Source organism: Camelus dromedarius, chromosome 27 (genome assembly GCF_036321535.1).
Source record: "Camelus dromedarius isolate mCamDro1 chromosome 27, mCamDro1.pat, whole genome shotgun sequence".
NCBI classification, from domain to species: domain Eukaryota; kingdom Metazoa; phylum Chordata; class Mammalia; order Artiodactyla; family Camelidae; genus Camelus; species Camelus dromedarius.
This window is the reverse complement of record NC_087462.1, coordinates 16,934,942-16,949,750: the sequence shown is the minus strand read 5'-3', so window position 1 is coordinate 16,949,750 and position 14,809 is coordinate 16,934,942. Positions and strand designations below refer to the sequence as shown.

At 46.8% G+C, this 14,809-nt stretch overlaps 1 protein-coding gene across 4 annotated transcripts in view; it reads right to left on the bottom strand.

The window, feature by feature from the left end:
* The window catches only part of TENM2 (teneurin transmembrane protein 2), a 1,175,656-nt gene that overhangs the window by 149,063 nt on the left and 1,011,784 nt on the right, over positions 1-14,809 (bottom strand). For all 4 annotated transcript variants that reach the window (XM_064480080.1, XM_031437753.2, XM_064480081.1 and 1 more), the window contains 2 exons: positions 13,867-14,062; positions 7,661-7,762 (listed from right to left, as the gene is read on the bottom strand). In XM_064480080.1, the coding sequence (XP_064336150.1) occupies positions 7,661-7,762; positions 13,867-14,062 (298 nt within the window). The remainder of the gene's footprint in view (positions 1-7,660; positions 7,763-13,866; positions 14,063-14,809) is intronic.

The window sequence follows — 14,809 nt, the reverse complement described above, 5'->3', positions numbered from 1 at the left end:
AATGCTGGGTAAGATTTATGGAGCATAAAATACACGCCAAGCACGGTTCTATGTGCTGGACCCGCGTTTACTTTGTTGCGCTCACAGGGAGTACGGCTACTGCCCCCATTTTATAGATGGGAAAACAAAGGCCCAGGGAAGTTAAGTAATTTTCTAAAATGGGTACACTTCACTAGAGGAGCATGGATTCAACTGAACAAATTCGAACTCTCCGGCTTCCATTTTTCATCACTTCACTCTTCTGAGACAGTGCAGATAAACTGCAGACTAAACGCTGTTTCTCTTTGGCACACGTTTGTTCCTTCTGATTTTCATTCCTCTTCCCTCCACTCCCACTTGCTGTCTCCCTTCCTTCATTTAAGTTTACGCCTCGATGCTGGCTGCTTTATCCCTGCATGATAAATCCAACAAATCGGAACCTTGTTTTCTAGCATTCACTTTGTCTTGCACGCTTTCCAGCCATGTTTTCCTCTGTCTGATCCTTGACCTGCAAATTCAAGCCTCCGGACATTTAGAGAGCACGTACTCTTCTCCGAGTGGCAGACTAGGTGTAGGGAGGTCCAAGGACAACTGTTGGACGCTTGTGATCCAGCAGGAGAAACAGAGGTAACCACTCAACGAGCACATGGCATGGCCTGAGGGGCCACTGCCAAGGTGTCACCAAGTCCCACGTGAAGGCAGGTCTTCTTGGTGGGAGCATCAGGGAGGTGTTGGCCTGTGAGCTTGGTCCTCAAGGAGCAGCAGCACTCTCATAGGAAAGGTTGGGCTGGATGAGAACAGTCCAGCCAAGAAAACAGCATGGATGCAGAGGAGGTGGCAGGGCCGTCGTGTTGAGGAGGAACAAGCTGGAATATACAGTGGGAGATGCTGCCAGATGACCTTGGAGCATGGAAGACCTTGAACTTCATTCTAAGAAGTCCATTCTTTAGTCTCAGAATATAGCTCCTGACCACCTGCATCGGAGCCCTCCGGGAGGATAACTAAAAATGCACCTGTCTGAGCTGCGCACCTGTCCGAGGGATTCAGACCTGGTTGGCGTGGGGGAAGAGCCTGGGAGTGTGCACTTTTGACAATTTCCCTGCATTCACGTCTTTAAAACAAAGTTCGATAACCATCGTGAGAAGCAACTGGGAGCCACTGAGGGTGCTTGAGGAGAGTAGCGCCATGTTCCTAAGAGCTCCGGGAGAAGGCTGGAGGTGATGAGGAGGAGGAATGCCGTCAGGGAGAAGCTGCTGGCTGGGTGAACAGCGCAACGGCTGTGAAGATTGGAAAACTCGAGCACAGTGTGGTGAAGGTCGATGAGAGTTGCTGGCAGACGATGAGATGAGGGAGGCGATGGAGCGGACCTGGGGGCTGGGAGGAGAATGGTTCAGAGCAGCAGGCTCTGAAGTCAGATGGACTTTGTTTCAAATGCTGGCTTTGCCACTTTCTGCCTCGTAAACCCTAGTTCCCTCCCCTGAAGTTTTCTTGCGTTCAGATCCAAATCCTAGGGTGCAACTGCCACTCAAACTGCTTGCAAAGCACATCATCCTTACACCTCACATCTTCTGAGGTTATTCAATCTCATGGCGGGTCTGGCATTGAGAATCCAGGCCAGTTGGCTGGGTTTGAATCCTAGCAATACCACTTATTAGCTGAGTGATCTTGAGTAAGTTACTTAACCTCTCTGTGCTTCACTTCCCCCATCTTTAAAAGGGGGTAACCGTCATCTGTGAAGCAGGATGATTAATGATTAAATGAGATAATTACGCAGTTGCTCACTGCCGTGGTTGGCACATAGTAAGAGCTCAATAAATGTCAGCGATGGTGACAATGATGATGATTTGACTTTAATGCTAGAACTTGGCCGAGAGGGACTGGGTAGCGGGTACATTTGCCAGTTAACAGCAGAAGCATGGCATGATCCCCAGTCTTTTTCCAAGGCTCCGCAGAAACTGGGTAGGAGCTGAGACCAACCCCCAGAGAGAAGACTTCATGTTCCCACGGTGGGGGAGTTTCCAGGCCTCCCCTGACAGCTGTTCAGCAGCAGGCGTTGTCATTTCGAATAGCAATTAAACACACATTACCTAGCATGTAAGGCTCCAGCGTGTTAAGTTTGTGTTGCAGGTTGGGACCTAAAGCTCAGAACCAAACAAGCCCACCTGAGAAGCCATCGTTCGAAAAAAAAAAAAAAATCAGAAGCCTTGGAACTCTTCTGAAAGGCAAGACTGCTTTACATGCAACACAAGGAAGCATCTTAAGTCCACGAAAGGCTTTCAAATAAAAGTGAATGAAAGAAAAAGGAATCATAGTTAAAAAAAAAATCCAGCCCACAACAAAGAGGGTAAAAGTAGAAAAAAAAGTAGAAAAAAAACAAGAGAAAGTCACTCCAGGGGATCAGTAATACTAGAAGGAACCATAAACTAGACAATCCCTGAATAATACACAATTCTAGCTGGATAGGAGACGTATCTGATGGAAAATGGTACAAGTTATTGGGAAAGAAATGCAAATTCTCCTCAGGCTCTGAATCTGAACCTCTTTTTTTTTTTAACCACATTAAACAATGACAGGGAGCTATATTCGATATCTTGCAGTAACTTACGGTGAAAAAGAATATGAAAACGAATATATGTGTGTTCACATATGACTGAAGCATGTGCTGTACACCAGAAATTGACACAACATTGTAAACTGACTATACTTCAGTAAAAAAAAAAACAAAAAAAACTCTATATATACAAAAAAGAAAAAAAACAATGAAATGCTATACTGGAAGACGCTATTCAGTGTATTTCCTTTCCTAGACTCTTCCTTCCTCCATGGAATTTTCTCCACATTCCCTGATACTAATTGGCTGTTTTCACAGATCCATGCTTTACTGCTTCACCGACTTCCTTATCTTTTCCTTAATGATGTCTATAGCATTTAAAGTCCACATCCCAGCATTTTGGACTTAACGCTGACGTTTCCCACTGGCGTATCACGTGCACCCCTCAAACTGGAAGCCCTCAGAAGGCAGGGCCCTGGCATTCTTGCCCATCAGTGCATTTCTGGCACTGAGTGCAGTACCTGGCTGATGGCAGGCAGGTAATAAGCATTTGCTGGATGCACAAAATAAATTCAGTCCCCTTCAGCTGACTCAGACAATGTGTTAGGACCCTTATACCTTCTTTTGCAGTGAAGGTCAGTTCCATTTCGACTTCTGAGCCCCTCAGAGCCCTCAGATGGGTGTTGGGGAGGGTGGGTGCTGTGGAATGAATGCTCTGTAGATTCACGTGGACTGATTCCTCCATTCACTGCAAGCATGTCTTCAGATGCCTGATGCAGACTGGCAGGTTGATCAGAAGACCAGGGGCTGCCGTCTGCACTGCACATCTGAGGGCATGGGAGTCACAGTGTGAGGCCAGGAGAGTAAATCTGTATTTCTGTCACTTGGACACACACCCGGCCGCCCGGATGTGATGGGAATCTCGCTTGCTAACGTGGCAAATTCTCCCCCTGGCAGGAGGGACTGAGTGTGCCGGCTGCCAGCAGGGGCAGAAACTGGCAGCCTCCAGGCATCCTGGGCGCAGCTGTCAGTGATGGAGAAAAGGTGAAGGCGAGGACCTGGGCTCGGGCTTTTATCAAGAAAGAAGGGACACGATCCGGGGCCACAGCTGGGAGATGGCATGCACCATCCAGGGAAGCAGGACGGAGGACCAGCTGTCCTCTCTGCACTTGCTAGCATGATGACCTCACCCTGCCTGCTCCAGGTTCCTCCCTGCTCACTCCTAGGAGCTTCATGGGCTCAAAAGTTGTTTGTGAGTGGCAATTTGTCATGGTCACTGACAGATGGTGCAGGACCAATGAGATACAGCCTCCCAAGCGTCCCTGCCTCATGGGTAAGGGGTACACACACCCTTATATCCACAACCACACACACCCTCACACACACACAACCACATTTTAATCTTTTTCTTATTAAAGATCAGAAGCGTACCTTTGATAGGAATCACTGGGGAGGGGACAGTGTTTCGTGAAACATGCATAACCTCAATCTAATCATGAGAAAACATCAGACAAACCGACACGGAGGGACGAGCTAAAAGACACGTGACCAGAACACGAGACGGTCAAGATCACGAAACACAAGGAGAAGGGTGAGCAGCCCTCACAGATTGGAGGGGACTAAGGACACGTGACAACCAAACACGATGCGGGATCTGGACCAGAAAGAAGAGGGCAAAATTAGGAACAAGTGTGTAAATTAGTCAACAGCACTGACCAATGTGAACTGCCTGGTTTTGACAACTGAACTTTGATAACGAAAAATGTTGACACCGGGGGAATCTGGGTGGACTCTCGGAACTGTTTCTGTAACTTGTCTGCAAGACTAAAACGATTTCAACACAAAAAGCTTAAAATTTTGGGAGGGAGGTAGTAGTTAAACTAGGATTTATCTCAATTGCGAGGAGAACCGAAAAGATACTATGTTCCAAGTGCTTTACACAATGCCTGGTACATATTTAATACTTAAAAATGATTAGTTATTATTAAAAAGCTACCGGAAGTGGAGACTTCACACACCACAAGTAAATCATTAGATTTACCCGTTGGAAGCTGGCAGAGTGAAATCTGTACGCCTGTTTTGACTGCTTTCTCACTTTACCACACGGCTGTAGGTGGCGATTTTTGTTATTTTCAGGAGCCTATACTTGGGAGACGAACTGCTCAAGGCTTGAATTTCCCTAGAAGCCAGGCTGGCTCGCACGTGCTCAGGCTGGCTCGCACGTGCTCAGGCCGACTTTTGGGGATCCTTGGAGATCCCTGCAATGAACGTGTGAGAAGCAGACTTGGCTTGAATGCTCAGGGCAGTGAAAATACTCCTTTCTCGATGGGGTTAAAGGCGGCACTGACATTTCCTACTTATTGCCATCGATTCTACTTTTTTTTTTTTTTAACTTTTGATTTGGACACTGTTCCTTTTCAAATAAATGTATCTATGTGAACCTAATGAGGAGACTTAACGAAATATGTAAAGTGAATCAAAACACTGATGGCACAGGAGTTTGGCAAAAGTCATAAAGATGGTACATAAAAGAGCAAAGTTTGGGAAATGAGGGTTTTTTAAAACCTTTTTATTTATTAAAAATATTTCATTATATTTATTGGTTCTGTTTATTTTTGGGGGGAGGTAATTAGGTTTCTTTATTTACCTATTTATTTTAACGGAGGCACTGGGGATTGAACTCAGGACCTTGTGCACGCCAGTCACGCGCTCTGCCACTGAGCTATACCTTCCCCCGAAATTAGGGTCTGAAGCGATTATCCACACTGCTGTTATAAACGAAGTAGCTTGCACTGTGCCCATTTCAAAAATGCTAAGGAAGAAACATCTTTAGCACAAAGAGGTTGACGCTTAGTCCTAACATCCTGAAGCCGACTTTGCCAAGGAGAAAGCCATTCTGTTCTTTAAACGCTTCCATTTTGTTCACTGCGGGCATCAACAGCTGAATTAAAATATACAGCAAGTTCAAAGGCCGATTTCAGGAACGGCTCCTGAGTGTGCAGGAGTCACTACTCCGAACAGCCACTCAATATCTGTTTCGTAAGGATCAATTATCTAGCAGGGCTAATGCACGCTTGGAGTGTGCGCCCTGCCACAGCGCAGGTGGTGAATGCAAAACACACACCGAGAGGCCTTTTAAGCAGCTGAATGCACACCCCATCACGGATCCGTAATGCAGGACGGACGCTCAGCTACAGATGGATTTACAGCGAGGAGTTCTTAAATGGCTGGGCTACTCAGGGCTGAAAGGCCAGTCACTGGATGTGCAGCCGGAGCACACGCGGTTTTTAGGATGAATAATACATCGATGTGTGTCAGGCTTAATATACACTTACAGCTCGCAGGCTGGCGGCTGCGGGTTCAGCCCATTTGCAGCCGCCTAGCAAAGGACTATTCCATTCTTCCTCTCGTTAATGCCTTCACTCCTAGGAAAATTAGATTACACAGAAGAAGTCATTCAAATGCTACTGAGGTTGTTCCTCCTTTAAAGTCTTCTCTAGGAAAGGTATTCAGCAGCACATCCGCCTCCTGCCTCCACTAGGGCCCCTCAGAACTGGGGCGCAGGCTGACCGGTAGGAGCCCCGGACTCTGCTGTCTGCTTGGAGTTGCGCCCACCCTGCCACTGGGCTGAGTCCCCGAAGGTGGAGAGCAGCCAAGAGAATGGGCCGGTGGCTTCTTGCTCTCTTTTCCTTTGGTATCTGACAGGTTGACCAGACCTCCCACGTGACTGTGTGAAAGCGGGTATAAACGCAGGTGGTACCGCTTCGGAATTAGTCTCGCACACATGCAGCCAAATCCAGAATTTTAGGTGCAAAAAAGTCCTATTCACATACCAGTCAGCATTCAGAAGGGTGGAAATAGCAGATCTACGAAATACTGTGAATATGCGAAATGCAATTTTTTCCCCAAGCAATGGCGGCGGCGGGGTGGGGGGAGGGGGTGGGGTGGGGTAATAGTATTGAACATTTATAGGGCGGCTTTATTAAGGATTGCCTCATTCTCAGAACGTCAAGGCAGGATGGTCTTTTAATGAAGAGCACATTAAAGAATGAAAATATTTTATGAGTACATAAATAAATATAATATGAAACATACAAGTAAAAGATGGTAAAAATAAACCCTCTGAGGGCTCACGATGTGTTCTGCTATGAGCTTTGGGTGCGTTCTCTCATTCCCTTCTCAGAATGACCTTGGGAAGGGATTACACACTTTTCCAGAGGAGGAAGCTGAGATTCAGAAATGTGAGATCAGATGCTCACGGTAACAGAGATACTGAACGGCACAGCCTGGGATTGGAACCCAGGAATGCCTGACTCTTGAGCAAGGAGAATTTTTCAGACCCATTAGTGGGTGGGTAATCAGTGTATTTCATTAAAAAAATATATGGACAGGATAGAAAAGAAACATCAAGTGTTGTTTTGTGAAAGTCTTATTTTAATTTTATGGCCGTCATGATCTAGAATGTACACTTGTGTGCCCGGGAGTGTGGACCACATCTAAAACATGTCAGAGCTCTGCTCTGCACTCCACTTGCCTGCGATAGCACCACCTGAAGGTCATGTTCAAGGTCTCAGGCTAGCTCTGTATGCCGCCCCTAAGTCCCCTGTTCTGGGAGAGTCGTTTTCTTTCTTATAATACCTTTCCCCCAAGAATCCCAGGGCCTGAGTCATTCCGTGCAAAGCAGTGTAGATAAATTAATAATACAATTTAAAACCGATTCTACCAAGATAAATAGCGCTTCCTAGATTAAGAGCCTAGCTGGCCAGAATGAATGAAATTTACTAACCCTGAGACGCTTTATCTTCCATTACACAGAAGTTAATGATTATAAGAAAGGAGTGATGGTAATTCACTTCTGCTTTTACAGGAAATCTAACCATCTCATTTTTAGCAAATCTTTCTTCTCAGCACACCTCAGCGCCAAGGATAACTGCCCTGCTCTTCTAGGTATATTGGCCAATTGTCATATATCAACGCCTACTCTTTGCCAAAAGGTTAGGATTTCTAGCATGCACAGGCTTACAAGCTCTCCCAGTGGGATTTGGTGGGGAGGCTACTTGGGCGCCCCATCTCCCACCCCTTCTGAGAGGCCTATTTGCTGTTTTCCAATCAGCGCAGGGCGGCACATACCTTTAGCACAGTCTGCTCCTAGAAACCCTGGGAAGCAGTGACACAGCCCAGACACACATTCGCCATTTCCATGGCAGTTACGTGGACAGTCCTGCACTGAATCTGAAAAAGAGAGAAATTTAGCGATGACTTTTCCCCTTCTGTCTGCTGGTGGAGCAACTTAATCATCAGCCATCCACCGTTGTTCCGGAGTCATGATCTCAGATCCCAGCAGAGGAACGGCAGGGGGGAGCAAGCGAGGTAGGAGAGAATAGGGGGTGGTGTGGACTCGGGCAACCTGGACAACGCATAGATGGGACTGCTGCTCTCCACCTGACTAGCCCAGGCAGGAATGCGGGGCTGGTGTGACTGCCATTTTTGCTTTTCCAAAAGAAATGACTTATTTGGATTTAAAAACTGAAATTTCCCACGTCTGAATGCTGGCAAGTTTTTCAACACTGTAAGCCCCACTCCCACCCCCATCCCCATTATCATCCAATTAATCTGAGATTTGGTCTGACATGCGGGGTGGGGCATCAGCTTTTAGCATCAGGTAGAGAGAGTGGGTCTCCCAGTGACAGTGGTGGCTCTCAGGATTTTAGACCAAACAAATTCCCTGTGTTAAGGAAAGAAAAGTCTAAATATGTAAGACCGATCAGCTGTGGTATAATTTGGGATTCATTAAATAGTAGGTTTGGGGTGATACAAAAGTCCTTTTATGCCTAGCTCTTACAGATCTTTTCATGAAAATCAGTTATTTCACCCTTATTCTAACCTGTACCGCCATCTCATTTCATGATTTACCTTGTTCTGTGTACTCTTAAGTCGTGCCTTCAAAGGGCTCATTTGGGAACTTTTTCATGTTGACTTGGGTATGCACAGAAATAGACATAGTCTTTTAAAATTAAGATTATTATTCTCATTTTGCCTTACATTCAAATAAATACATGTAGACTTTCAGGCTCTAAATTACTAAGATGATGAAAAGCCACCGTGCTCCAAAGATGACACGCCACCGTCCTTGGGGAGTTGGGGACACTGGCTTGGTGACGTGCATGAAAGACTACGAAGGCTAGTTGTCCCTAACGGAGTCACCTGCGAGTGGGAAAGGAGGTTTTCCTCTAAACCGAACCTCTCATTTATTCCCACTCTGGGCTGAAAAAGCAAACCACGCTGCTGCGCTTTCTTCCTGCGGCGTTTCACTTCCGAGCTCGCTTCGTCCAGAACCAGGCTGTGGTGGGTTTCTGGCACAAGGAGAACTCCTTCAGCCTATCTGCTTTTTCAAAATCAGGTGTCAAGTCGAGTTCTTCATTGTCTAACAATGAACCCTTCAGGCTGACCTCCTTGAGGCTGGCTCTGTAAAGGTGGGCTGAGAAGCATCCAAGTGACTGATTTGTTTCAGCTAACAAATCCTTCTTTTCTTTCCTTCCTCCAAGAAGCATCAGGCTGAATCATTAGAAGGAGCTGCTTTTGCAGATCAAAAGTGAGCAGTTTCACACGATGTTTGGAGACAATCCGCCATGGGTCTCTTGGGTTGCTGAATGTCTTATGAGCCTGCCTGAGCTCTGGACTGTCTTTTTAAGGTTGTCCCTACAGTGCAAAGCCTTGGGAGACAGAGATACTGTCTGTCCCCAGAGCAGAGGGCAGGTTCAGTCACTGTCCAGTAGAATAAAGACAGCGCCTCCCTTGGGGGAGAAGAACGAGCAAGCTCACTGCCTATTCGGAGACTCGGTGACAGTAGACCCTCGGTTTCTCTCCTGTAATGCAACCCACTGCGTGTGTGGGCATCACCTGGCCCTGTTTGTGTTGCCCTGTGGGAACTGGGGCTTGGGGCTTGGGGAGCCAGCACATCTGCTGACCGTCTGGATATTACACAGTTCTGAGAAATAAAGTCCTTTGTCTCTGACCCAGGAGTTTCATGTTTTCTGATAACATCTATGAAACCGTGGCTGGCTGATGTGTTAGCTTACGATTAGGGTGAGACCTCAGACCTGCCATGGCCCTTGACATTGGGTTTCTTTTATGAACTGAGTACCTATAAGATGCAAGACACTCTACACGGCACTGGTAAATACAGTGGTGGCTAAGACAGACACAGTCCTTGCCCTCACGGAACTTTCCCAGTTGCAGAGAATATAGGCTACAAAAAAAATCATCAAATGAATAAAAACTGTGATATGTGCTCTGAAGAGAATAGGATACTGTGAGCGGGAGTAAGAGGAGGATGGCCAGGGAGGGACTGTCTAATCTATGAAGGTGACATGTAAGTTGAGCTGGAACAGCTGAGCGAAGAGCTAGGACAGGAGTATTCCAGGCAGGAGGGATAGCTTATGCAAAGGCCCTGAGGTGGAAAAGAGCAGAACGGAAGCCAGCGCGGCTGGAGGGTAGCAAAAACGAAGAGGAAACTCAGATCATCCAGGGCCCTGGAGGCCATGTGGATGCGATGGACTTTATTCTGGGAACAAGGGGCACAAATGAACAGTTTTAACCACAGTAATGGCATCAGCCAGCTCACGTTTTTAGAAGCCACCCCTCCAGCAACGTAGAGCTTGCTTCTCACTGAGCATGCATCTGGGTCTGGGGACAGTTTGGTGGAAACTGACATTGCTGAGGTCACAGCTCCGTGTTCTCAGACCTAACATCCTCAGAGACAGAGCAGTGCTCTCTGACAGAGGAAGCTCTCTGCTACCACGGTCCCAGGGAAAAGGACCATGGTCTTCGCACAGGCTCTTTGCTGAGCTGGAGGGCCTCCCTGCCCTCTAGCTGAGGCATTTATCCTGAAGTCTCGGTTTAGAAAACATTTAGTTTCTAGGATCTTCCTTCCCCATTTCCCTTAACCTGGGTTTTGTACCCTTTCCCCTGTGTTCCCTTAATTCCTATAATTGCCTTTTTTTAACCTATGTGTCTACTTCCATCAAGCTCTACAAGGAAGAGACCAGATCTGAACTGTGCACTGAGGCAGTCTCACTGAGTTGTTGAAGTGTGTGAGTGTGTGTGTGTGTATATATGTGTGTGTGTGCACCTGCATCTCGGATGGTAGGAGAATCCAAAATAAGCAAAAACTGCAGTAAAGAGTCTTTTTCATTGATTTCTCCCAAGATCTTATCTTTGAAGCATTTCCACAGTTTTCAAGGGAAGAAACAATCACGAGGTCCTGAAGAAACAGAGACGGAGCCCACCCCTCCCCCTCCCCCAACACTCAATTAAATGTTACTCTTGAAATCTTATCGCCTTTCCTTTCTGTCCACCTGGCTGAAACTCTGTGGAGGAGACAAAGGCAGGGGATGAGAGTCAGCCCAGGAAATGGGATTTTTTTTTTTACAAAGGTGGAGGCTGGCCTCCCTGAGATCTGCACTGGGCTTCGGGAATGCCGCTCTGTTGTCCCTTGAGATGAAACTCATTTCTGAAAGCAGGCTGCTTCTTTCCAAAACACATCAAAAGACTTCTCGGAGTCAAAGGGACATGTAGCATGATGGCTGGTTGACACCCATCTGAGACCCTTCCTTCTGTTTCATATCACAGGGGCTTTGGGCGCTCCTGGCTGCTCCTGATGGAGAATGCTCTGATGACAGATATGTGTGCGAGAGTCTCTGAGCCAAATAAAGCACTGTTCTGTTCCCTAGATTTCAGGCCAATTACTATCATTGCTCTATCAAGATGTCTGCCCGACTATTAGGCTGATTACCTCTGACTTTCTCTTTGAGCTACGGTCCAGACCAGAGAAATCCTCTGGGGAGAACTGCCATTCCCAGCTCTGACAGGCGAATGAGGGTAATGGCCTGGGGGAAGGACATCTCACTAGCGCCGTCTGTGTCCGTGCGGATAACGGTGACGGAGGCAGAAGCCATCATTAGATAATGGCCCCCAGACAACTTGCTGCACAGGAGGGGAAAGGAATTTATTTGGCTAGAATCCAGTGCGATCCAGTGGTTAAGAGCAAAGGCTCAGAGAGTCCGAATCCTGATCCACCTCCTACTAGCTGCGTGTGACCTTGGGCCGGTCCTTTAACTTGTCCAAGTCTGGGCTTCCTGAATTGGAAAACAGAACATTGGCAGTACCGACCTTATATAGCTACTCCGTGGGGTGACTGAGCCAGGCTCCAAAAGAGACAAGTCCAGGGGCTGGCTTGTGGTCAACCCTCGACAGATGTGTAGCTGTTACGGTTTTTGAAATTAACCATTCCACGGGCTCCAGCTAAGCCCGCGGCTGTGCGCGCGGTGGGCCGTTACGTGCATCAAGCCTTTTGAGTTTAAACACCAGGCAATGAAAAGGATGTCATTTCTCATCGTGTTCTTAAGCAAGAGATTGCTTTTTTATCTCAAATTAGTTCCTTTTTTACCTCAAATTAGTTCCAAATGTGTGGCCAGTTTCTTTCTTTTGTGATCTGGTTTTCATCCTTTTAATTTTTTTTCCTCCCATTGTTACCTCACCCAATCCCAGAAATTTTTCCTAACTGAGGAAGACTTCTCCGGTGACTTTCATGATAACCAAGTTTATGCTATTAGGGTGGAGCAGGTTGGCAAACTTTTCCCGTAAAGTGACAGATAATAAATATTTGGGCTTTGTGGGCCAAACTGTCTCTGTGGCAACCACTCAACTCTGTTGTTACAGCCGCCCCAGACGGTATGTCAACAGATGAACATGGCCGTGGTCCAATAAAACTTTATTTATAAAAATAGGCAGTGGGCCAGACTCAGCCCATGGGCTCTCGTGCCAAGCACTGCTGCAGAGCATCTGGCTAACCTGGGGAGAACCAATCTTTCCTGAGCAGAGGGAATAAGCAGTAACTTCAATGCTGTGGTGAACACCAAATCTTATCTGATTTTGTGCCATTCGGAAGTTGTGGCCACTGATGAGGGACTTCCACCTGAAGTTCAGGTTGGCATGAATAGCTCCTTCAAGAATCGGGGAAGCCCTCGGAGCAATCCGTGAAACCACTAGAGAAGTTCTTAACATGCAGTCAGTCGAAAAAACAGCTGTACAAGGTGTGTTCTTCAGAAATCATCAGCTCTCATGGGTGACTCCCAACTCCGTCCCAGACAGGGTCCACACGTGACATCACAGCATCCCTCCCATCAGGGGTGTGGTCACTGCCTGTCCACAAAGGATGAACCTGAGGCTCAGGGACGTCGGTGACTTTCCCAGTTAGGATGTGGGAAAGCTGGGATTTAATCCAGGATCAACCAGAACTTTCCTCATGAAACCATCTTATCTAAGCTTCTCCGGTGAACCTTGAGATCCACAAGTAAATACTGTTGGGACAACACATGCACTGCAGAAAGGCAACGAACAAGGCCCAGAAGCCCATGCCATTTCCACCATTCCCACATCCTGGGACCTTGAAGGACTCAGTTTCCTGAACCTCAGTTTATTCCTCTGTGAAATGGGACTAACAATCTGCCTTGATTCAGAGAGGTTCCACCCAGGATCAGTTATTCTCATGAGTAAGAAGATTTAAACCTGATGACAAAATTAATTTAATGAATATATCTGTAGCTGATATGATTATCAAAATTCTTAGGGTTTGCTTTAGAAAACCTCAGGAAATACTCTCAAACGAATGGCCTGTTTAGGGGTTTGTATGCATATACAGGGTGATATTTTGGATCAAACCTTCGTGTTTCCCCAATAACTACTACAAAGCAAGGCCAAAACATGCCCCAAAGGACAAGTACTTAATTAAAACTTTTTGACATTTACCTACTTGGGAACAAAGACATGATTTTTTTCTTAATTTAAAAAAAAATTTAAGTTAGAGCTTTCCCTGATTTTTAAGAGCAATTCTAACCTGACATGAATGGTCAGTATTTATTGGCTCTGTGACATATTTAGAGGTTTATGTATGTACTTTATTTTATTTAAACCTCACAATAGCCCTACGAGGTGGGCGCTGGCTAGTTGTATATTACCAGGAGGACACTGAGGCTTAGCCAAGTCTACTGATTTGCCTAGATCGTGTGGCCAGGACTCAAGCCAGGTGGTGGGCCCCAACGTCTTCACCACAGCTCCATCCCCGGGACTCACTGCGGCTCCTTCACGATTTCAGCAGCATGTGCATTTTAATCAGGGCTAGTTTTAGGTGGGTGATACTAGGTGGCCTGAGTGAAGGATTGTGGATCGGCACCCCACCCAGTAGAACGACATAGGGTGATGGGCCTTTAACAGAGAAGCCAGAAGGTTTCCCTCCTTCCCTTGGTGGCCTGTCCCCGCAGAGACCCCACACCTACCTAAGACCACGGTGTTGAAGGAAACCATCTCTTTGTCTTTGCCATCGTTGTAGAAGGCCAGGTGCCAGAGGCCCACATCCAGGTACTGGACGAACACGGCTTCGTTCTGGACCAGGGTCTGTATGCTCCGCCGCTCCCTGGGCGACTCCACCACGCTCCACTTCTCCTTCCCATCCAGACGCTCCATGAAGTCATACTAGGGAAAGCAGAGAGTGTGACGCGCGTGACACGGGGCGCAGACCTGGTCCCATGACCAGCACCTGCCCCTCCCCCCCACCCCCCAACCGGGGGATACTTCTGAGTACATTGCCCTGGAAGTGCATTTTATTGCAAGTAAAACAAGAGTGATAAAAGTTGTAACCATCACAGTCACCACCCATGATGCTTAGAGTAATTGTTAGTAGTTTTATGACTCTAGGTTACAATTTCTTTTCTGCAGTTTGAAATCCAAAAAGCTTTAAAATCCAAACTTTCATGTTTTTTTCTTGTCTGTGTATGTCTCTGTGTGTGTGTGTGTCTGTGTGTGTGTGTGTGTGTGTGTGTGTGTGTGTGTGTGTGTGTGTGTGAGAAAGAGAGAGAGACAGGTTACTGCTGCAGTCCCCCCTGGGGTGTTACACCATACACAGTCTGACCAGTATAACTTTTTTATAATTCCCCAGATGCTGAATTCCAAAATGCATCTGGCTCCCCAAGAGTTTCCGGAAGGGAATGTTGGATCTGTGTTAGCAGAGACCATTCACTGCTCGTTCACTGAGGGAAGCGGGGGAGAGCAGGGTAGTTAAGAAAGAGGGCTGAAGGGTCAGACTACCTGGGAGAGAATCTGGCACTTATTAGCTTTCCCTGTCCATGCCTCAGTTTCCCCATCTGCAAAACTGAAAGTAACAGTACCTATGTTATAGGTTGTTGTGAGAAATAAGATGAGATTCAGAACAGCACCTGGCAC